Raw genomic sequence first — 24,494 nt, 5'->3', positions numbered from 1 at the left:
ATTTAAAATTTTACTTGTAATAAAATTGGAGAATAAAAATTACCTAACAGAAGAAAACCACACCCTAATGAAGTTGATTTTTTAAAAGGGAAAAAGATGTACAGTTGACCCTTGAACAACACAGGGTGGGGGGATCGGGGTGGGGTTAGAAGTGGCCACCCTCTTTGCAGTCAGAAATCCAAGTATAACTCACAGTCAGCCCTCTGGATCTGTGGTTCCACATCCGTGGGTTCAACCAACTGAGATTGTGTAGTACTGTAGTATTTGCTATTAAAAAATCCACATATACTTGGATCCATGCAGTTCAAACCCATGTTGTTCAAGGGTTAACTGTATATATTATTAAAATTATGTAATATTTATAGTATTTACTATATAATTTTATTATTATGGGAATGTTCCTATAATTATTATATTAGTTTTATTCTAGTTTACATATATATAATTTTCCATCCTCTTACCCAAGAACCAGAAAATTAGAGCTGCCTCTAATCTCCCCGCCCCAGTGTGAATTCTTAAGGAAGTGTCACGTTACCTTCCATTATCCAGGGAGCCCAGCACAAAGTTGGAAAACCACTGCTTTAGTTTGAGGCTATGATAACCATTTAAATAAAAGAGCTCCTAAAACAAGGTTAAAATGTTGAGTTTTATAGTCATATGTGTTAACTCTGTACATGAATATGAGACTAGATTTTGGATGCAGATGAGAGAGAAACCATAGGGCTTCCAGGTGTGGTGCACGGTGGTGGGAAGGGACACGGGGTACCCCACTGACAGGTGGGAAGGCCCCAAACGTGGAGATGACCCATGTGCCTTTTACTTCCCTCTCTGTTCACTTTGGCCTTTCACTTCTGACAACTATAAATAAGAGGATCTTCTATTTTGGGTCATCTAAGGACGTACATTAAATAATGGCTGCAGTATTTTCAAGAAACAGAACATGAATGCTTTACTCCTAGACTTCTGATCATATTAGTTTTTCACAAAAGAATAAATTTTCAATTCATTATGAATTGGTTGTGGGACCTGGTATCTGCAGGCATTGTGTTAGGCCTTTGGGAGAATGCAAAGATGAGTAAGACACATGGCTGTCCTGAAGAAGCTTATAGAATATTATGGTAAATAAGAAAAATATACCAATAACTATAGTAAAAAGGAGAATGGCTGTGCTAATTCTTGAGGTAGGAACTGTATCTTAATCATGCCTACATTTATAATGCCTCTTACCATGTCTAGCACAAAATAGGCATGCAGTAAATATTTGTTGAATTGTTAAAGGAAAAGCACTCTGAGAGTGCTTTCCCTTTGTCCAGTACAGAAGCCACTGGCCACATGTGGCTATTTAAATTTAAATTGATTAAAACTGAATACAATTAATATTTCACTTCCTTAGTCACTAGCCATGTTCAAGAACTTAAAAGCCACATGGTGGCTAGTGGCTACTTTATTAAACAGTGCAGATTATAAAATATCGAAGAAAGTTCTACGGCACAGAACTGCCATAACAGATCAAAAGGAGGCAGGTACCAAAGTTCCCCACTGAGGATGACTGGAAATGTGGAAGAACAGCTTTTGAGATGAGCCTTGGAGAATGAATGGGAAGGAATTTAACAGGAGAAAGTGGAAGGAGTATCCTCGAGAAAGCGAACAGTAGGAGAAGACGTGAAGCGGCTAGAAAGGGCAGGTGTTCATGTCATCTCACACGGTGAGAGTGATGAAGTGGTGGGTCAAGTGGGTTAGACCTCGTTTTATTCTCTTTCTCTGCTTCCCTCTTTGGCTCCACAGCTGAGGCCCCCTGCCTCAAGCCTGTTTTAAGCTTGGGGATGCTTAAACAACCTCCAGACCGACACCCTTCTTTCTAGTCTAACCCTTAGGTGGGAGCTCAGTTCTCCTGCCTAGACATCTGCTTTACATCCATCCCTTAGCTGTGTCCAGTTTGTGTAAGTGGACATCTCCTCTGGGCCCTGGGCTAAGTCCTTTGCCGGTCCTTTCTCAGCCACTGACTTCACTCTTGACTTTATGTCCTTGCTACGCCCCCAACCCCGCATTCCATGAAGCCCCTGTTCCCAAACCCTAAACATGCAGATCTGTCTGGTGCCAAATATTTATGCAGACACCTGGGTGTAATCCACCCACATGCTGAAATGTCCTGATACTTCATTTTGTACATTCTCTATGGAGAGCTCACCCTTGGGCACGGTGCCTTCTCCCTTTAGCATCTACAGCTGGATTCATTCTCCAGTGCCTGTCCTGTGCCGATGTTGACCCCTTCTGACAACCGCCCTTGCTAAAATAAAGATCATGCCTGTCCAAGTTTGGAATCATTGACAAGAAGTCATTAGTGGAAAGCCTTAAATGCCAAAGCCAAAGTGTCTGTACTTAGTAACGAGAGCCTTGAGAGGTTTTTGAGGAATCGAAGCCCTCACCATCAGAGTTATAGATAAATAACGTGTGTAGGATGAACTGGAGAGGTTTATTTGGGTGGGAGATAATAAGGCTTTCTTTAGCCTTTCCGTGTGGACTCTTCATAACCATATGTAAGGCATTTTGATGCCTGTCCCTGTATTTTCTGCAATTCTCTGAAGTTCTCGAGTTAAAACTCAGATGGCGTGTTCCTGACTGGGTCTATCTAGTACAGGCATTTTAGACCACACAGCACTACGTCATCCTTACGTGCCTCAATGTTGGGGACATCTGACATGCTATTCTCTGTAGCTACCATGCCCTCGCATTACGGTGATCAGCCATCCCAGTTTGCTTGGCACTGTTCTAGCTTTTGCACTACAAGTCTCGTGTCATGAGCTTCCTCAGTCCCAGGCAAACTGGGATAATTTGTTACCCTAGTCTAGGCAAAACAGGATGGTTGGTCATCGGACATGTGAAGCACTTAGAATCTAAGAAATGGCCAAGACGGTCTTGTATGGCTCAGGAGGCAGTGCGCTTCACAGCTGTGCAAGGAATTGGTGGCCACCATGTAAGACCACTGGTCAGAAGCAGCCTCACGAGGACTGTACTGGTACTCACCGGGGCTTCTCAATACCTCCACCGGACCTGAAACTGAGACTAAGTCTTCCAGAGTAAGCCTATAACTTACAGAGCGGGTTGCTGGGTTGCTTTGACTCCCCAGGACTCACCTTTTATAAATAACAGTCCTACACTCAAAAATAATTTTTAATTAATTTTTATATTGTAGGGGAACATACACATAAAATGTCTTGAAATCTTTCTCATCTCACTGTCTCATACTCATACTTCTCACCTGCCAGAAGCATCTCCTCTCTCTTTTCTTTGACTGCATACCCAGCCCAAGTGAGCTCCTGTCTTTCTGCCACCCCTCCTCTCTTGCATCACTCCCGCCCCAACACATGTGCACTGATCACATCACATTTCAAGCGTCCACAGTTGCATTAAATTTAATCAGCATTTTAAAATACAGCATCAGAATACAAGACCACATTTTATTTATATGTTGCTTTATGCTTCAATAAACTGCATTTGATAAACAAGTGAAACAAGTTTTAAAGATTTAAAAATGAGACAAAACACCTACTTGCCAGAAAAGCCTTTTCAGGATGAAGTTGTTCTGGGCTGCTATTTTAAGTTCCGTAATTAAACAAAGTATCTTCCTCAGAGTATTGTCTTTAAGGAAAAGTTCAGATTTAAGTTGACCGAAGTGCTTAATTTTCTCCTCAGATCTACAGAAAGAGAAGAAAATTGTCCATGGAGAAAATGATGAGAAACAACAGCTGAGGAATATCAACGATTATCGACAGGTTTGTAAAGCTTTGTGATTAACGGAATTTTTGTATAGTTTTGTATTTGTAGCTTTATTACTTATCAGTAATGAAACTTCCTCCTCCCAAAGTGAACTATTTATTGCTCTCCAAACAGACTTTTTGCCATGCCCCTTTACGCAAGCTGTACGTGTCACAAATGCTCCCACTGTCCCTGGTACATTTCTGTCTCCCTTTCATAGTCTAGCTCCGAGTTTGTTCACATACCATTTACCATAATCTGTAAATCATATGTAATATTATTTGCTTAATACTTTTTCTTTAAATAAACTCCTTTTTTTCTCCGAGAAATTTTCTTTATAAATAAAACATTGTATCACTACTTCACGAGGGAAAACCAGGACCGTTTGCAATAAATAGCAGGTAGCTGTAAAAACAGTATGAAAGCAACAAAATTCTGAGCAGATGCGCCCTATTTTGAGCCTGGAATCTGCTCTCTCTTTGACAGAAAGTCAGACGAACATGTGTTACAGAGCTGCTACCATTAGCACCAAGCCGAGAGGTTCTCCCTAATGAGATCAGGTGAGTTGGAAAAAGGAATCTTTTTTCACCATGGAATTCAAAGTTATTTCAGGCCATGTCAGGCTACCACATGAAGTCATCTCCCATTCCTGTCCCACGTGCGTTCCACACTTCAGGAAAAGCTGGCTTGGCTGAAATGAGTTAACATCTTCTCTTTAGAGGTTTCCCTAATTCTACCAACGAATGGGGATCCTCTCCCATAGCAGCTTTTCCACACTTCTTACACCACACTCATCCGACTTCACCCCATTGTAGTCATTTGTGTACTTGTCCTGCCCCTCACCTGATTTGCAACAACTTGATAAAACATGATCCGGTGAGATACTGTTTCCATCTCCCACTGTGTTCAGTAATAGCAACTTGCACTTGACTGAGCACTGACTCTGTGGCAGGCTCTGGCCTGGGTACTATTCAAGGACTTGTTCATTCAGTGTCACCAGGAGGGCTGAGCTGGAAATTACTGTTACATTTATAGGATGTAAGGTTAAGTAGCCTGTCCAAACTTACACAACTAGTGATTCAGAAAAGCAGGGTGCAAAGTAGCTATCGGAGAGATGTTTCATGTTCTGTGTAGGTTGATGGAAATGTCTTAGAATTTCTGACTTGAAGTAAAAATATTTTTACCACCTACTCCACAAATCTTGATACCAGCCATTTATTCCAATAATACTACATAGAATCTTCATTCTTGCCCACTACCTCCCCCTTTATTTAAAAAGATCTAAGATGCTCTCCTCTATCCAATCAATGAACCTCTTATTAATACAAAACTTAAGACTTCCTGAAAAACAGTCTCTTTTCTAGTGGAAACACTGGAGGAGAAATGGTCATTAGGAATTCAGTTTTAGCCATCAATAAGACCACAAATAACAAATGTTGGCAAGGATGTGGGCAAAAGGGAACCCTTGTACACTGTTGGTGGGAATGTAAATTGGTGGAGCTACTGTGGAAAACAGTATGGAGGTTTCTCAAAAAACTAAAAACAGAACCAACATATGACTCAACAATTCCACTCCTGGGTGTATATCTGAAGAAAACGAAAACACTAATTCGAAAAGACACATCCACCCCAGTGTTCACAGCAGCATTATTTACAATTGCCAAGATATGGAAGCAACCCTAGTGTCCATCAATGGTTGAATGGATAAAGTTGTAGTGTACACACACACGCACACACACGCACACAGGAATACCACTCAGCTATGAAAAAGAATGAAAATTTTGCCATTTGCAACAACATGGATGGACCTGGAGAGTATTATGCTTAATTGAAATAAGTCAGACAGAGAAAGACAAGTACCGTATGATATCACTTATATGTGGAATCTAAAAAATAAAACTAGTGAATGTAACAAAAAAGAAACAAACTCACAGATATAGAGAACAAACTAGTGGTTACCAGTGAGGAGAGGGAAGTGGGGAGGGGCAAGACAGACATAGGGGATTAAGAGGTACAAACTACTATGTATAATATAATTAAGCTACAAGGATATATTTATAGCACAGGGAATATAATATTTTCTAGTAACTATAAATGGACTATAATCATTAAAAATTGTGAATCACTATGTTGTACACCTAAAACTAATATACTATTGTAAATCAACTATACCTCAATTAAAAAAAAATAATTCAGTGATAGCAATCATAGAGGTGGAAGAACATGATTATGAGCATGGGGGCAGGGTCAGATGGGCTGATCAGAATCCTAGATCTGCCCCTATTCCACTGGCTAGTTACCACAGGCAAGTTTCCTGGTCTCTCTGTGCCTCAAGGTCCTCATCTGTAAAATGGGGGTGATGATAGTACCTATCCCATTGTGCTGTTCTGATACTTTAGTTACTGCATGTGCTTAGCACACAGTAAGTGTTTCATAAATGTTATCTAAATAAAATAGGAATGAGCTTTGAATCCTGCTTCCCTATGCATCCACTGTTAATTACTGCCACACTTCATTTTAAAAATAACCACAAACTTTACTCTCTTAGAACTAAAAAGAAAAACCCAGTACAAAGGTAGTTTTCACAAACAAATGAGCTTAGAAAAGTAAAAGCTTAGAAAAAATACAATATCAGCATAACAATTTAAAATTGATTTTCCAGTTTTTCCCATTAGGAGCCAGCAAGTTGCTAAGATCCATATAGAAATAGACTGTTTTTATCTTTTGACACCTATGACAATAGATATTAATACCAAACTATTTTTTTTCAAAAGGCCAAAAAAAATTGCATAAGAAAAAAGCACACTAATGACTTCATACTAAAAATCAATTCGTATAGAAATTGAGGTCTCATATAACTCATAAATTCAAGTTAGGTTCAGTAGCCTGTATATCTACAGAGAAGTTATGTATAATCACACTTTCTTTGAAAATTCAGAGAATATTTGCTTTTACATAGATGACAAGTTTCCTTTGACTAATTTAAATAAGAAAAAGTCTACTGCCAAAAGACTCCATTATTCCATTCAGGAATAAGGAGAAATTTTATATTAATGTTAACAGATATTCCTTATTTTCATGAGCTGGAAAACACAAATTCTCCCAAATAATGTGGCAAGAGGATTCTTGATCTAATGATAGGCTCTATTTCTCCTATATTTTTTCACTTTTCCAGACATTTGATGTAAGTAGTACTTTACATTTGTATAATGCTTTACAGCTGGAAAGGCCTTTCATACATTATCTCAGAAGCACTGTGTATATGTTCACAATGGTCAGATTACAGAACTCACAACTGTGAAAACGCCTTTGAATTTGAAAACCCAAAGAACACCTATTCCTTTTAAACCAAAGATGCCTCACAGAAAGAAACCATTTCTCGTGTATCTTGTGCATATACTTGCATCCTTCATGGTGCATTAAATTACTATATTATAAATATGTCGCCTTCAGAAATTAACTTTGCAAGAATATGCTTTTCCTGAGTCAAAATAGTGGCAGAACTCTCCTTGCTTTCTGGGATAACACAAAGTTACAGCCTGTTTTATTACACAGTTAGCTTTATGATCACTTTACATATAATACAGCACCAACATTAAAACTGATACTTTTTTAAAGTAGACATATGACAGCATGTAGAAATTCTAAGCTACCTGTATAACCATCTTTTTGAAAAAGAAATCCCAAACATTGTTATTTAACCCCTATATACCTCAGAACCTAACTCAAAATTAAAGAAACATTTCCTTGCAAAATCATTATTATCACACCCAACAAAATTATCAATAATTCTATGGTATTGTCTAATACTCAGTCCATATTCAAATGTTTTCTGTTGTCTTAAAAATGTCTTCTTATATTTGGTTTGTTAGAAGCAAGATCTAAATAAGATAATTGTTATATTTGCTTGCTATGTTTCTTAAGTCTTTTAAAAACTTTTCCTATAGACATTTTCAAACATACACAAAAATGGAGAGGAGCGTATAAGAAACCCCCACATACCCATCACCTAGCTTCAATAATTTTCAACATTTTGCCAATCTTGTTTTATCTATTACCTTTTACACACACACCTATAAAAATTTTGAAATAAAATATACGTAACATAAAACCTACCATTTTAACCATCTTTAGGTGTACAGTTCAGCAGCATTAAATGCATACACAATGTTGTGCAATCATCACAACTATCCATTTCCAGAACTTTTTCATCTTCCCAAACAAACTCTGCACTCATTAAACAATGGCTCCATTCCCTTCTCCCCACAGCTCCTGGTAGCCTCTATTCTGCTCCGTTTCTACGAATTTGCCTATTCTAGGTGCCTCATATGAGAGGAATCACACAATATTTGTCCTTTTATGTCTGGCTTATTTCACTTAGCATAATTTCTTCAGGGTTCATCCATGTTGTCACATGTGTCAGAATTTCATTCCTTCTTAAGGCTGACGTACCCACACTTTTAAGTTAGATTTAAGTTTAATTGTTTGAACAAAGATATGTCATAGGTGGTGCTGTGTGTTTCATACTGCATCAAACAATGAGGTACAAAAGTTTTAAGTGTCTCATTATAACATCCTACCTAAGGGATGCTGAGACTGACCAGTGGGTTTAGTTATTTACAACATGACCCCTCCATTCTGAAGTTCCACTTCACCTTTCTATCTAATGGTTTCATCCATCGAGGATCACTGCATGAATCTACTATATCATCAGAGGTTGAAAAAAATGGTAATTTTCTTATTCTATTAACCCTTCCACATTTCATTAGCTGGAATTCTGTAAAATGGAATTTGCAGCTCATCAACTTGGGCTACTTGGTTACCCTGAACTAATTACTGTTTATGCAGGAAAGGCAGGATAATGCTTAATTCTTTCCGCTTGTTTGCTTGATTTGCAGAGAAATGAGTTAGTGCCCTATTTACTTCCAATGGAGTTCAGTGCATTTTTATTTCTTTCTGGGGAAGGGTAGGAGGCAGGATTTTCCCTCTATGATGCATCATTATACACTTTGGAATTTTTTATATATTCATTGTGTTTCAGCCATCTCATTCATTATTTTTTTCTGACTTTCAAATTGTTCAATCTTTGGCTATTTGGAGCCACTTCACATAGGCTCCTGTATCCTTTAGTCAGGGCCGCATTACTGTTTCAGACTCATTTGTTTATTTCCTGCCCCAGACCTAGAATCAGTCATTCTTCCACGGAACTTAGGTTCCGTTTAGTGGGGAATGAACATAAATCTTTTAAAATTAAACTTACCCTTAGTTCATTTACATGACTCCCAATATATGTCACTGTCATAAATCTCTCAAAACTTGCCCATGACTTTACTTACTATCAGAATCATTGGCACCATCAATTCATGGAGTGAATGCAAAGCACTATTTTAAGTAAGAAAAATTAAAAAATTAATAAGACATACTCCTTGCCTTCTAGGGGCTCACAGTCTGTTGGAAGAAATAGTCACATCACAAGTAACTACTTCAATATAAGGCAGACTGTGATGAGAACGTAATAGAACTGTGAAGTCTGGATAAAATCCAAACTCCTTAGCCTTGCCTATAAGGTCCTAGCCTCTATCTTATCTTGTTCATTCCTTCCTTCTTCCCTTCCTTCCTTCCTTCCTTCCTTCCTTCCTTCCTTCCTTCCTTCCTTCCTTCCTTCTGTAAAGGTTTATTGGTAGCCTACTATATGCTGGTGATCAAGATAGAGTCCCTGTCCTTAAGGAGCATACTGCATTATAGGACAGCACGTAATCAAACAAGCAGTCCATCATACAGACTGGACAGTGCCACAAGGTATGTAGGCACAGGATGTTATAAAGGGGCCCTCTTCACTTAGTTTTGAGAAATGATTTTTAGACAAAGGGAGAGTAAGCTAAGACTTGGGGAGCTGAAGTTTTTTATGAAGGGGAAGGAGAGAAGAGAGTAGGATTCTTAAATAGAAGCCATCATGTCAGATAAACAGAGAGCAGATAAACAGGGAGCTTTCTGAGAACCACGAGTTCATTTGGATCAGGAGCTTAGGGCAGGAGTGCGGGGAGCACACTAGTTGAGGATGGAAAAATAAAGAGACATCAGGAAGATTTGTATAAGCTGTTATAGAGTGTAGACCTTCTAAGAGCAATGGGGAGCTATTTACGGGCTTTAAAGGAGGGATTACACAATCAGATTTGTGCTTCTGAAAAATTCCTCTGTTGTACTGCAGCATGGTATAGAGAGGCAAGAACAAGGCAGAGGCCAGCTGGAAAAATACTGTAGGAACCCAGAACAGAGATAACTGGGCCTGAGCAGGCAGCAGTGGAAAGAAGTGGATGTTATCCAAAGACATTCAATGAGTACACTAAATCATGTGGTGATTGGCTGGATATGGGGGGTGATGCTCTAGGCATCCAGGACTCTGGCTTAGGCTATCTGGAGAAAATGACATCATGCCCCGTGTTAGGAAACACAGATGGAAGGTCAGGTCCCAGAAGGAAGATGCTGAGTTCTGTTTTGCATATGCTGACTTTGAGGCGCCTGTGAAACATACAAGAAGTGATGTCCAGTGGGTAACTGTATCTGCAATTCCAGGCAGAGAGTTGCCGTATATATAAATGTGACAGTCAGCAGTACGTAGAGTTAGGAGAGGCAAAGAAAGAGAACAACCCCCCCCCCCCACGCAACTCTGTCCTGTCATCACTCCTTACCTATATGGCTTTTGACTTCCAGTAGCAGGACTGAGCTCACTAACATAGAGGGGATCTTGTAAAAGAGTAGCTTTCTGAAAGAGAAAAAAAGTAGGAATGGTTAGAATTTTTGTTTACTGAAAATCAGTGCTTCCTATTTTTAGTCAATGTCATGTATCTATTGTTTAATCCCTTCTTCAGTACATGATTTGTTCATGTAACTCATTCGAGCATTTAATAATACCACAGAGGATTTTTTCTGTTATATATATATTTTTTAAGTTTTAAACATAACATTTGCTCATTATAAAATAAAATAATCAATGTTGTAAACTGACTATACTTCAATAAAAAATAAAATAATCTATCAAAATCAAACAGTACAGAAATGCATAAAGTAAATGATAACAGTTCCCTACCCCTCTTATCACAATATTCAGAATACCTTACTGTTATATTCTTTCAGACATGTAAAAACATATTAATTATAATATATACATTTGTAATATTTACACATTAGATGATATATTTTTATAATATGTAACTAGTACTAGCTACATCATATCACATATATTAATCTGTAATTTTTTTTCATTTAATACATGATGGACAGTTTATCATGTCTATGTATACAGACTGACTTCAGTCTTTTTAATGATTATCTAGTATTCCATAGCCAAGATACACAATAATTTCATTAGCTATTCCCCCATAAATGGAGTTATTTTTTCCTTAAATCTTTAGTGTCGCCATTTCCCACTCATCCTGGGTCTTGAAACAAATGGGCATGTAGTGTTTAGCAGATTCTCTAAATAATTATTTATGTTGAAGCTTAACAGACAGGTTAGAAGGAATTTCTGAAATGTTGCTGACTTACAACTCCAAACAAGCTTCCCCCGGCTTATTCCTTGATTACAGAATAGGGTGGTAGGTGAGTGGCGGAGGGGAGGGAATTAATGTGCTTTTTCTTACTATTTTTGTCATTGCTGTATGTATTTAAAAAAAAAAACAACCTGCCTTTTTTCCCTCTCCAAATGTTTATTCTTGCCTTAAATCTTGAATTTTAATTTGAGAATATTCCTTAGTTATTTAGCTTTCTACAGTTATCTTCACAACATATTAAGGGCAAAGAATTGCCATATTTTGTCTCTGTAGAATTTAAGATGCTAAACAATTCAGGTATAATTACTTTTGGTGAAAGTTATAGATAAAATAGGTTACTGACTCTTTGGAAACAGTTAAAATCAGAGTGAGTGCTAAATTCTAGCTGGATGGTTTAGGTTAATTTTACCTGAAAGTATACTGAGAGTTAAGACGTCTAATTTCTTTTCCCAAGAGCATCTGCATACCTCAACATGAAGGAAATCTCAAGGCACAGGAGGTCAGTTACCCAAGATAAGTCTGACTGATTTAGGATATTATTTTTTTTTTCAGTTCCCTAAAACTTATGAAGACAGCACCAAGACTAACCAAAAGTGACCAACTTGATGAAAGAATTCAATGTCACAGAAAAGTCGCAACTCTTAAAATGTTTATATTGAATTAATATCTTATTCTCACTAGAATGAATGCTAACCTGATTGATTCATCATTTCTATATGAAATATTTACTTGTTTTCCATCTTTCAAGGAATAGAACATTGTTTTTAATAATAACATCCACCAACTCATAAAGATTACCCCCCCACCTGCATTTATTTCAGTAGTCATAGGGAAAAAATCAGAGTATCTGGGGTCAAATCCCAGCTGTATATTAGTTGTACAACCTTGAATATATCATTTGATTTCCCTGTGCCTCCGTTTCCTCATCTGTGGAATGAGAGTAACAGTCCTACGTCATAAGACTGTCAAGCAGATTAAATGAGTTAATATATAAAAAGCATCAGAACAGTTCCTACTGCTACTAACAATACGTGTCTGTTATTTGTTACTGCTGTTATTATTCGAAGGGCTATGCGTTGGCCTGGCTTGCCCCAAACATGCTTCTGCTGCAGAATTTAAAAGTAGTACTTAAAACTGGGAGTTAGTTAATTCAGGGAAGCATCAACGGTTATTTTGAAGTATTAAGTAGACTTTTAAAAGTCAACTTAAGTTTTGGGTTTTCTGTTAGAACGTGTGAGGCCTTCTGTTAGTAGAGCAGGGTTTTCCCTCTATTTATGATTCATTCGCATTCTTAATTTGGAGAAAGCTGTTTAAAATTTTAGGGAGGAATTTTCAACATTTAATTTAAAGATTAAATATTCTGAACTGTGCTCTGGGAAAAAAATTAGAGTTGTCTTGCAATCTTTCACAATTTTTGGCCACTTATAAATCCCCTTGCTTCCTAGCTTCTTCTGAGTGAAAAGAATCTGTCATATTCCTTAATATTATCATTCTGGAAGATCAATAATAAAAATTATGTGTCACTGAAGATAACTAAAAAAGAGTCATATTATTCTTTTAGCAAATTACTTATTTTAAAACTGATCCTAGTGTAATAAAAAGATTCCTAAATGAGAGTTCTGACTCTGCCCCTAAACTTACTATATAATATCAAGTCAGTCACTTAAAATTTCTGAGCTTCAGTCTCCTCATTTATAAAATAAGGGACACAGACCAGGAGATCTCTATAAAATTATCTGATCCTATGACAATGACTCCCACGAACCTACTTTCAATAGTGCAGCTAGGGAATACAGAAACATGTTGATAATGTTGAACTTTATCTGAGCTCTGTGCTCTCTGAAAGCAGAATGGTTGAGAAATCACCCCACTTAACTGCAAAAGACCACCCTGCTCACAGAAATTCCAAGATAAGACCTATCTCCATCCTTCCTCATAATTCCCATGAGGCTCACTGATGACTTCCTTGTTTATTACCTGCGTTTAGAAAACCTCAGGGCCATCTCCTTTTCTTTAAGACACTTTTCATTAATGAGCATTTTCCCTATTGCAATAGCCTGAATAAAATCATCTCCTTAATTGTCCAGTGCCTTGTGTCTTACACAATTGGAATTATTAAATTCCAAAGTTAAATTTCCAAAATGGGGAGGAAGGGCAGGGAAGGGTACCCTAAAACACAGTACTCAAGTCAAGGTTAACTTAGGAGGACACTTACTATAATATAATTGTTCCATGAACTTTTTAAGTGCAGAAATATTGATGAGGTGGTGGAAATAACGTACAAATGAAGTTCTGACTCCTTTTTCTCTAGGTTTGGGTTGCTCTGTAAAGGGGAGGCTGGGGAGGAATTTCCTAAGTAAAACTCATTTCCGTTCCCATTGCACTTGAAAGAGATTTCACTTAGAGAGTCTTTGTGATCTGAAAATCCCTGGGGTTCTTTTGTGTTTGTTGTGCAAAGTGGCACACTGACAGCCTGGCCAGTGGCTGAGGTGGACTGATAGCTCCTCCTGGAGGGGGTAGGTAAGGGTCGACAGGCACTTTGGCCATGAAGGGACAGCTTCTTGGGGTCAGAAGGAGGGCCGAGAGTTGAGTCCTTGGATGGTGTGCTGCTCTCTTGGTGGTACCTGTCAGGTAGAATTTAGAGTTAAACACAATATTCAGAATTTAATGGTAAGGAACAAAGAGAACCCAATGGCCCAACTGCAGCACTTTTAAGAGTCAGAAAGTAAATGTCTTTGCATAAAAGGAATACTCCTTAAGAGAAAGGAGTGATTTATTCTGACCTGCTACTGACCATTGATCATACCTGGGGGAGGTAGAGCACATTGTTCAGTATACTTTCCTGCTTGCAGAAAGAAAATTCTACCTTATGTCACTTAAAGAAGTATTTTTTGTATCTAAAGCATTTTGCCGTTCCTTCACAGAGCCCCATATTCTCATGGAAAGGACTTTTTGTTCTACTTTTGAAACTTGAATTTCCTAATGGATCCTGTAAAGAAAAAAACTATTCATATGGAGAGATGAAGAGAGCTTTTTTTAATGGTGTTTTCTTTGTTTCATATTTTGCTCATATTCTTCTGATTCTTCCTGTCTCATCCCAACAGCATCAACACTTTTTTCAGAATCAGTCCTGGGCCCCCTCTTTTACCTTCCCTGTTCTCGCCAGCTCACTCTGACCTGTTTCTTTTCTCTGCAGCACAAAAAAAGCAAGTAGAGGCTAAGAAGTTGCAGAGTGTAAGATATAGGAGAAGGCAGGGCATCATAAGGTCACAAAATAATCTGAGGACATAGGGGTATAACCTGAGGACCTCAGGCTCTGCCACTCAGTGGTTATGTGACTTTGATTGACCTAAGCCTCAATTTCCTAATTTTAAAATAGGAACAATGATAGAACCAATCTCATAGAGTTTCTGTGAGGATTAAATAAGAAAATACATGCAATGTGTTTTAACACTGGAAATACTCAATAGGTGCTAGCTATGGATATTATCCTATATTGCCTTGAGTTGCTGGTTTATCATTTTTATATTGAAGTAGCTTATCTCCCTTATGAGACTGGAACCTCCATGAAAGTGGAAAACCACTTTGTTTTTATTAGTTCTTAATTTGAAACAGGTATAAAATTCATTCATTATCTGTACAGTGCTATGAACTGTGTTGAGTTCTGACCCTGAGCTCCCTCCTCCGCTGACCCTAGATGTGTGGACACACATGCATGCACACACACACGTGCACACAGGTGCTCACCCCAGTTCACTCTTCCAAGTTCCAGCTGCCTTAAACAGCCATCCCCTGCCAAACCTTCAGGCTTAAGGATGTGCACACTGGCATTGTGGTCCTAGAGTGTGATCTGGAAAGGAAGCATAAGAGCACCCCTCCTTCCTGCAGTCTTCCTGCCTGGAGAGTGGCAACAGCATGGCCAGGCTTTAAACACACAGCTGAACAAATGACTGTGTAGGACCCACAATCCCTGAATGCCACTCAGTGATTAGTTTACATTACCCTGTTTCTTCATAGGATCCTAGCATTATGTAACAGTGCTATCAAAGTATCTAAGAATAAAAGATGCTCACACTAGGATTTTCAGGTCAGTGAATATGTCTAGCCCAGAAATAGACAGTACATACTCCAATCCTCTTGCAAGTAATGGCTTTTCTTTATTCTTGAGAATAAGATTTTCTAAAATTTTCTCTATGAAAATTAAGAAAGTTAAATTATCAGTGCACAGCTTATGTTAGACAATGTTATGAAATTATGTTAAAACACTCATTTTTAGGCACAACATATGTTTCATGTGAAAGGTCAGCAAAATGATTTCAGGTAGTTACAGAAGTGACTGTTACTCAGTTGCATGAAAAATCTAGTATTTTAGAGTTAAAAGCGTTTCTAAAAAAGATTACTTTTTGGCAGTATAAATTAAAATGCCATGGATATCATAGCTTTACCAGTTAAGCAAGCCAACTCATAAAGCTGAGCTGTATTTTTCGTTTGAAATTCAATAGTATCCATTCTTATAAAAAGTAGTTCATCACTAAGCAAGAGTTCTAGAACCTTGAATTTGCACATGTCAACTTCATATTTGCAGAACTAAGTTGCTAAAAGTCAACTGTTTTTCTAATGAGCTGACTGTGTATCTCTAGAGAGAGCCTAGCTGCAAAGGAGAAAGCAATGAGAGAAGTGGGAAAGAGAATTCCAGAATCAAAAGTATGCATAAATCATTTTTCCCTCTGCATCAAGCACAGATAAACTCCTTAAGGCTGAAATCATCAGGTTAAAAGTCACAGTCCAAAGAAGATAATCCCAAAGAAGATAAATTCAAAGAATTCAAACTGCTCAAAATAACAGAGGAAATTAAGAGATACTCGAAACTGAATGGCAATACATGTCAAAATACATATGACTCAGCTAAAACAGATTTTCGAGGAAAATATACAGCTATTGTTGACTCTGGGTCTTGTTTAAATTCTATGGAAAATGTTAATTTTTTGAAATCAAGAAATCAATTGCTGTATGCATTCTGTTCAGAATTCTTACTTGGGGTAAAATCTGCTTACTCCCTCATGGCCAGAATTAAATCTTAATTAATTTTATTACATCAAAATTAAAATTCTACTCAGTAAGCCACCACACAGACAAAGCTAATAGGTACATGACAACATGACAACACAGGGAGAGATATTTTAATGTCTAAAACCAATAAGCAAATTAGTATGTAGAATGTACAAAGTAGTTCTGCTCCTGAGTAATATGTCCCAGAGAAATTTTTCAAACAGGATGGGAGAGAGTGAGGGAGAGAAAAATCAATATTGATTCTACCCCAACACTCAGTATTTTTTTTTATTTTTATAAATGTATAACTGATCAGTGAATATTTATTAATAATTGTAAACTATGAGCAAATTATGTGCAAGAGAATATATCTATTTAATGTTTTGGGAGTCCATTTTGAGAAATATCAAGAATTAAGGGCTTATTATAATAACAGCTGTTGGAGGCCTTGAGTCCTCTTGAGTTTCTAAACATCCTGAATTCATATACTTACACCCATAAACACAGGAATTGGTCCTGTAACAGAAATACATAAACCTATTGCATAGGAAATTCTTAGAAATTAATATAGATGGTGCCTCATGCCAAAGTACTGCACACTAGCATTTTTATTTTTTAAATATCATAGTATTTATTAGTGAGAGTAGAAAAGAGAAAAGTTATTCTGTTCCAAGGCTTGATCAAGGATTCTGAGGATGCTAAATAGATTATTGCTCCGTGACTGACTACAGATAATCAGCAGTAACAAAAGAGCTAAGTTTAATAGGGACTCACTGAGTGGCACACACGGTTTAAGCACTTTACATGTACAGTTGACCCATGAGCAATGCGGGGATTAGAGCTGCTGACCCTCCACACAGTTGAAAATCAACCCATAACTTGACAGTCACCCCTCCGGATCCGAGGTTCCGCATCCAAGGATTGTGTCATACTGTAGTATGTATCTATTGAAAGCAATCTGCGTGTAGGTGGGCCCGCAAAGTTCAAACCCGTGTTGTTCGAGGGTTAACTGTACATGATTGAACCCTTTACATATCATCCCTGTGGGACAAGTGCTGTTGTGATCCCCATCCTGCCTATGAGGAGTGAAGCCTGGGGAGGTTAAATAGTCTAAGGCAGAGTCCAGATTTGAAGTCAGCCAGTGTGGCACCAAAGCCTGCATGTGTTTTTTTTCTTTTTTTGTTTTTTTGGGGGGACTTTGTTTGTTTTTTATTGAAGTATAGTTGATTTACAATGTTGTGTTAGTTTCTGGTGTATAGCAGAGGGATTCACACACACACACACGTATATTCTTTTTCAGATTCTTTTCCATTATAGGTTATTACAAGACATCGAAGAGGCTGCATGTTTTTATCTACTACACAGAGAAGAATAATACAGTTCCCTTTCTCTTTTCTTTTTTTTAAAAAAAAAATTTAATTTAATTTTTTTGTGGGGGAGGTAGTTAAGTTTATTTGTTTATTTTTTAATGGAGGTACTGGGGGTTGAACCCGGGACCTTGTGCATGCTAAGCATGTGCTCTACCACTGAGCTGTACCCTCCCCCTCACAGCTCCCTTTTTCTACCTTCTGCTGAGAAATACTTCTTCTTAGAGAAAAGTATAAGGTTCACCTTCTTGGTGGTTTTTCCCCCTTCTATTCTGCTAATAATGTACAATTAAGTGCAACACATTCTCATTTCATAAGTATGCCACGCTGGTCAGCTCTGATTCTATTTATCAAACAGATCAGTGTCTCCAACAGTTCATCCCTCTACTTGCCATGTGCTGTTGGTTAGAAAATCTGCTTTCAAGTTTTCATTAGCCAAATATCAGTAGAGGCTATAAATAGATGTAAACTCAGATCAAAATCCATCCTGGTGGGTGTGAGCTTGGCAGATCTGGACTGAGGGCTCGGCACTGTCACTTTTTTCCTTTCGGATTATTCAAGGTGAACTCAATTAAATTAATATAACTCTTAACCGTGCCACATTTTAGAAGTGTTCGATTGATCTCTGTGTTTTTTTATACTTGCAAGCAGTAGGCACTCCTTCCCCTCCACCCCACGCCTAGCTTTAGATCACAATAAACTTTTCCTGAAAGAACATTTTGGTGAGATGTCTACTTGGGTTTTCTCCTGTAAAATGCATGAGTATGTGGAGCTATCCACTAATGAAGAACTGCACTACAGATAGAGAAACCTAAGGACTGAATCTCATTATCAGACATCGTCACTAATCTGTTTTCTACCCCTTAGGTGTTAAAAGGCCTGTTGTTGACTGTCGCCTTGAAAAGTCATCATATTTATGTTAAGTCTGATGTCCCAAGATAACTCATCCTCCTTACAACCTGCAGCTTCTCATAATTAGGCCTAAAACTTTACACCTTGGAGGTGTTTCAAAGCTCTGTACATGATAACATTCTTTAGTCTTCTAATTAGTGTGTTCTATCCTAGCCTGCCTTTTGCTTACACTTTTGACTCAAATATTTGATTATGAAGATGACAGTACTGGAAAACTATGGGAGTGTAGACCTAACTCCACCACCCCCACCTTTATTTGGAAACCACTCCTCCCCTCCACACATGGAGCACACAGAAGCTGCCATGTTTTGGGTTTTTTTTTTTTTTAATTCTTATTTTTTTATTGAAGTATAGTCAATTTATAATGTTAGTTTCAGGTGTACAGCAAAGCAAGTCAGTGATACATATACATACATATTTTCAGTTTCTTGACCACTACAACTCATTACGAGAAATTGAGTATAGTTCCCTGTGTTATACAGTAGGTCCTTGTTGTTTATCTGTTTTATATATAGTAATGTGTGCCTGTTAGTCCCAATCTCCTAATCTATCCCTCTCCCCCACACCTCCCTGGTAACTGCGGTTTGTTTTCTATGTCTGTGAGTCTATTTTTGGTTTGTAAATAAAATTTGTATTTTTTTTAGATTCTACATATAAATGACATCATATGATATTTGTCTTTCTTTGTCTGACTTACTTCACTTAATGTGATAATCTCTATGTCCATCCATGTTGCTACAAATGGCATTATTTCATTCTTTTTTATAGCTGAATAGTATTCCACTGTATGCATATACCACATCTTTAGTCATCTGTTGATGGACATTTAGGTTGTTTCCATGTCTTGGCCATTGTAAATAGTGCTGCTGTGAACATTGGGATGCATGTGTCTTTTCGAGTTAAAGTTTTCTCGCCAGATATATACCCAGGAGTGGGGTTGCTGGATCATACGGTAAGTCTATGTTTAGTTTTTTAAGGAACCTCCATACTATTCTCCATAGTGTCTGCACCAATTTACATTCCCACCAACAGTGTAGGAGGGTTCCTTTTTCTCTACACCCTCTCTAGCATTTATTATTTGTAGACTTTTTAATGATACCTATTCTGAGTGGTGTGAGGTGATACCTCATTGTAGTTTTGATTTGCATTTCTCTAGTAATTAGCGATATTGGAAGCTGCCGTGTTTTTAAACCTCTTGGCTGTGGGGGATATTTTTCAGCAGTGAGTCATTTATTCAAACTAGGCATCAGAGATCTTCCCAGGATTTTTTAATTTGATGCAAGAAAGTGTGTGAGTTAGCCTTTGGGTGGTGGTGGGAGCAGTAAGAAGTGAATTTAAGACAGTTGGTAACTTTGTTTGCTATCCACTAGAGGACGTGGTATTATTCAGTGAGAGAAAATTAAGCAGTTCCACAAACATCAGAGGAGACAAAGACAAAGTTCTATGGCTGCAGGTCCCCAGTTCCAGTGATGCCTGAATCCAATTTCATTCTCACCATTCCTGCATTTCTATGGTGTGGTTTCTAACTTTGGCTGATTTTGCTCACCATTGCACAGCTAACATCAAACACAGAACCCAGAAAATAGAATATGCCAGATTTAACAGACAGATAGATAGATACACATTTGTATCTATAGTTAGGTTTGTATCTCTATATATCTGCTGAATGAATGTTAAATGAATCTATATACATCTAATTGAATGCATGCATGAGTCGCCCTGCAATTCCAATAAATTCCCCTTTTAACCTAAGTTGGACTTCTGCCACTTTTAGCAGAGTTCTAACCTCCGCAATAACCTGAAACAACTACTGCATACATTACTTAGAAATCTCTTTTATTTTTCTAAATTGGAAGAAAACAATGAGGCTCTCAGAGTGGTCTAGAAAAATTGGGGCATTATATACCAAACATGAAATAAAGAATATTGGATCTCAGAGCATGTGGATGGCTATCCACTGGCACTGCCTCTCCCTCAGTACTTCCAGCTATGAAGGTCATGTTAGGAACTTCACTTATTGCCCTGAGATAAGAAGGCAGAGATCCTTCCTCCCAGAAGCCAGAAATTTATGGCACTCGGGGTAACAATGGAAATGCATCAACCCATAAAAACATGGTTTAGATCAAATCACGCTCCTCTGAGCCTGTATGATGTAAGCCCGGGTTCCTAAACCAATTTTTTTTTTTTTTGGTGGGAAAAAAAATTATAATAATGATATTTAGGTTTAGAAGAGACTCTGTGTGTCATTGTTCAGTGAGAGAAGGTGGGTATGAGAGTAAGTACAGTGGGAAAAGCCTCCTCCCCAGTAACCCAGGTTATTGCACAGCGTGGTGGACCACAGGTCTGTGATACACCCCAAATAGGAGTTCACTTCTCCTTTGCGGCATTTTGCAATGTTTTCCTAACTCGGCTATTTCCCCCGTGCCGTGACCTGACTTTCAGGGCCCCAACCCACCTTAATTCTCCCCTTGCCTATTGTCCTCTGACTCGGAGCTCTTAGAATCCTATGCTCCCCTCCTCCTAAAATCTAGATACTTAAAGTGTGTAACAGAATCATACTTCGCATTATGCAGCTAAGGAAACTCCTCCTTAAATTTATACGTATTCCATTTTTTCCTGCCTCTACCGTCGGAATGTCTACTGTTCCCTCCAGCTGCGGTATCTCCATCACCACATGCGCTATTCCTTCACCGACTGGCATCTGGCATCTTGACTTCTCCCCGCAACTAAATAAGACCTTTCCCCTCATTAAATCTCTTTGACATTTATTTATATTATGACATCTATATATTCAACTGAAATGAGAAAAATTAGCCTTTGTAACTAGCTGGACTTGAATTTAGACTCTCCCAAAGTACCGTCTTCATTATTACATATATGAGATAAGAACTCAATTCAGAAACATTAGTAGAGAGAAGGGAGGGTATAGCTCAGTGGTAGAGCACATGCTTAGCATGCACGAGGTCTTGGGTTCACCTCTAGTGCCTCTATTAAGATAAATAAACAAACAAACAAACTCAGTTAGCCCCCCCCAAATCCCAAAATTTAAATAAATAAATAACTCTAGTGCAAAAAACAAAAATTAGTAGAGAAAAAGCATTTTTAAAAGGAAATTGAAATGCAAACTAAGTTTTGATCAGCAAGTTAAAAACATACTGCAAACAACAATCTCACCTGAAAAAGAATTCACTCAGCCTTCTAGGCTCTTTGCTTCTCCAAAAGACTGGGCCATTATTCTCTTCTTGCACTAAAAAAAAAACAAAAAAAGAAACAAGAAAAGTTAGTTGGTCATTAATTACATCACTGGATTGCATTTATGGAGAAGATGCAGTTATATAGTCATGTACACTTATTTGATGACTATAAATCATCACAAAACCTTGCAAATCCAAAATTGTAAGCTGGGCGGCATGATGGGCAGAAAGAGCATTGGCTCTGATGTTAAAATATGTGCTCAAGTTCAAGCTCATAAAGTGTGATCTTTACCAGTTACTTTACTTCTCTGGCCTTAATATCTTAATTTGGAAAAATGAGGATAGTTCTGTGAATGAAAATGAGATAATAATGTGTATAAAAATGACTCATGGGATGCCTGGCAGAGTAGGTATGCAATAAACATTAGTTCAATTTAAATTAAGAAATCAAAGAACCAATTATAATTTACATCAAGAAAATGGTCCTATCTTCTCCATTACATGAGTGTATTTTGTTTATTTGGGGGGGTAAAAAATAATAGTATCTAATAAGTATTCAGAACAAGAACCTCCATCATCACAGACACTTGTAACAGTAGGCATTTCGCAAATGTGGGTACTAAATGTGATACAAATAACACCTTTGATTTTTGCTGGAATCAGGTAGCACATATTAGCACTTGTGGCCCGAGGTCAGACCAGCTCGAGCCTATCTCATGCTTCAGGACCACATATTACAGACCATCTAGGAGGTGAACCACCAGAGTCCTACGTACACAGCAGTACCTAACCCAGGAAGTAAGAGCTTGGAGGAGAAATGGAAACACAGCACAGCACTGGTGGCACATTGGAAAGGGGGAAGAGCTCGCCAGGGCTTCTCTGTTAGGAAGCTGGTATTACCCACATGACCCACCTGTACCTAGGTGCAAGTTCTCTCTTAAACTGAGTTCATTCAAATTCACCAACCAAACTTGAACCTTCTCTTTTTTGTGTGTAAGGTCACTAAAACTTTCGTGTCAATGTCCCTGCTTCTCTGTGTGTTAGCTTTAAATTTTAATGTATAACAATGGGGTGGAGAAAGTTAGGATCATCTGTTCTCCACTGAGAAACGCAGTCTGGCTCAAGCTCTGTTTCAACACTTGGTGGGATGTCTGGTCTCCTGGGTGCCAGTGACCAGAACCTGGCAGGGATGAGGCAGTAATGACAAGAGAACCTGAATATGAATACTGGGTAATAGTGTGATCTGCCCACGTGTTCTCTAGCGTGCACGCAGCTGTCTTCACTCTCTTCAGTAATTTCAATGTGAAGTCCTTCATCCGTTTAACACAGTGTGTATCTGATGGTAGGTTCATTGGTGCTGGCCATCTGAGGAGCACTTCCAGAAGCTACGCTACAAAAACAGTGTACCTGCTGCTTCAGTGGTAGGAGGCTTGATTATATTGGTCATATCCTATTCCTGTGGGGAAGACCAACAAGTTCATGTAAAAGTTATCCACTCAACCTGAGAGACTCACCAGTGCCTTGTTTTAGGTTTATCCCACATCACTGGTTTCAGAAAATGTCTAGGTTTTAGGTTTAAAATAAAAACTACACACACACACACATACATAAAACTTTGGTTCAGTTTATGTTTCCTTAAGTTATTGTCTCGTTCTGGTTTGGGGATTAGTCCACTTCACTTTATGCCAATGTTTCAAAATATGCCGCTAAAGCCTTTAAGGTCTTTTCTGTGATTCTGTTGCTGTGGTGATCAATTTGGTAGCTACTAGCCATCTATGGCTACTTAAGTTAAGAAGTTAAAATTCAATAGGACTAGTCACATCTCAAGTACTCAGTGGCTATAGATAGCTGATGCCTACTATTTAGGCATGGAAGAATTCCATCATTGCAGAAAGTTCTATTGGACAGTACTGTTCTGGAATGTACCCGAAACTAAGGAGCTAATAACCCAGTTCATCCTAGAGCTTTACTGCTAAGACCCTGTCACTCAGCTCCCCTCAGGGTTTACTAACCATTCCCTTCATCTAAGCATAATGAGTACAGTTCAAGGACATGTGTTGAAGTTCTAACTGTGGCCCATATGAGGACACACACGTGCTAAGAGAAAAGCCTCTTTTTCTCTGTGTCTCCAGGAAAGTTGAGCCTAATTAGAAATCCCATTTAGAAGTGTGATGTGAGTATTTTTATTACACGTGATCTGTAATTTTGAGCTTCCCTTGGTAAAATGATCTAGTTGATTGGAGTGAGAGCACCTTTGCCACATGACACAAATATTCCCCAGGCCTTCACCCAAGAGGTTTGGAGTCGCTTCTAATAATTATCTTTACTTAAATGCTCAGCAGTTAATGTGAGTGGCTTCTCCAGGCATGACATCATCATTATTAACATGAAGGACTCCCGTAATGACTGTTGTCAAATAGATGGCCAGACAGGTTTAAGCCTGTCTCTTGCTTCAGAAGTACATATTACAGAATGTCTAGGAGGTGAACCACGGGGGTCCTGTGCACACAGCAACACCTAACCCAAGAATAAGCAGCTTGGAGGCAAATGGGAATCAGCCATCACTGCCGGCTTGAGGGAAAGGTGGAATGTGTTTTATCCTCTAATGTGTGCTATGTATGACTCCTCATGATCGTGGTAGCTTTGTGTTTTCAAAAATTCCTGCT

At 38.2% G+C, this 24,494-nt stretch overlaps 2 protein-coding genes across 3 annotated transcripts in view; one reads left to right on the top strand and one right to left on the bottom strand.

Annotated features, from left to right (window-relative positions):
• The window catches only part of XPOT (exportin for tRNA), a 134,090-nt gene that overhangs the window by 45,912 nt on the left and 63,684 nt on the right, over positions 1 to 24,494 (top strand). Inside the window, exons 2-3 of one of the 2 annotated variants that reach the window (XM_064491743.1) lie at positions 3,694 to 3,773; positions 4,243 to 4,316. The gene's annotated coding sequence lies outside the window, so the exon portion shown is untranslated. The remainder of the gene's footprint in view (positions 1 to 3,693; positions 3,774 to 4,242; positions 4,317 to 24,494) is intronic. The other variant, XM_064491744.1, reaches the window with a different exon arrangement.
• The window catches only part of C11H12orf56 (chromosome 11 C12orf56 homolog), a 68,415-nt gene that overhangs the window by 20,026 nt on the left and 23,895 nt on the right, over positions 1 to 24,494 (bottom strand). Inside the window, exons 3-6 of the mRNA XM_031462771.2 lie at positions 21,809 to 21,881; positions 13,522 to 13,930; positions 10,446 to 10,519; positions 3,551 to 3,695 (exon numbers count right to left, since the gene is read on the bottom strand). Of these exons, the coding sequence (XP_031318631.2) occupies positions 3,551 to 3,695; positions 10,446 to 10,519; positions 13,522 to 13,930; positions 21,809 to 21,881 (701 nt within the window). The remainder of the gene's footprint in view (positions 1 to 3,550; positions 3,696 to 10,445; positions 10,520 to 13,521; positions 13,931 to 21,808; positions 21,882 to 24,494) is intronic.

This window comes from Camelus dromedarius, chromosome 11, assembly GCF_036321535.1.
Source record: "Camelus dromedarius isolate mCamDro1 chromosome 11, mCamDro1.pat, whole genome shotgun sequence".
NCBI classification, from domain to species: Eukaryota; Metazoa; Chordata; class Mammalia; order Artiodactyla; family Camelidae; genus Camelus; species Camelus dromedarius.
This window is presented reverse-complemented; position numbering and strand designations above follow the sequence as displayed.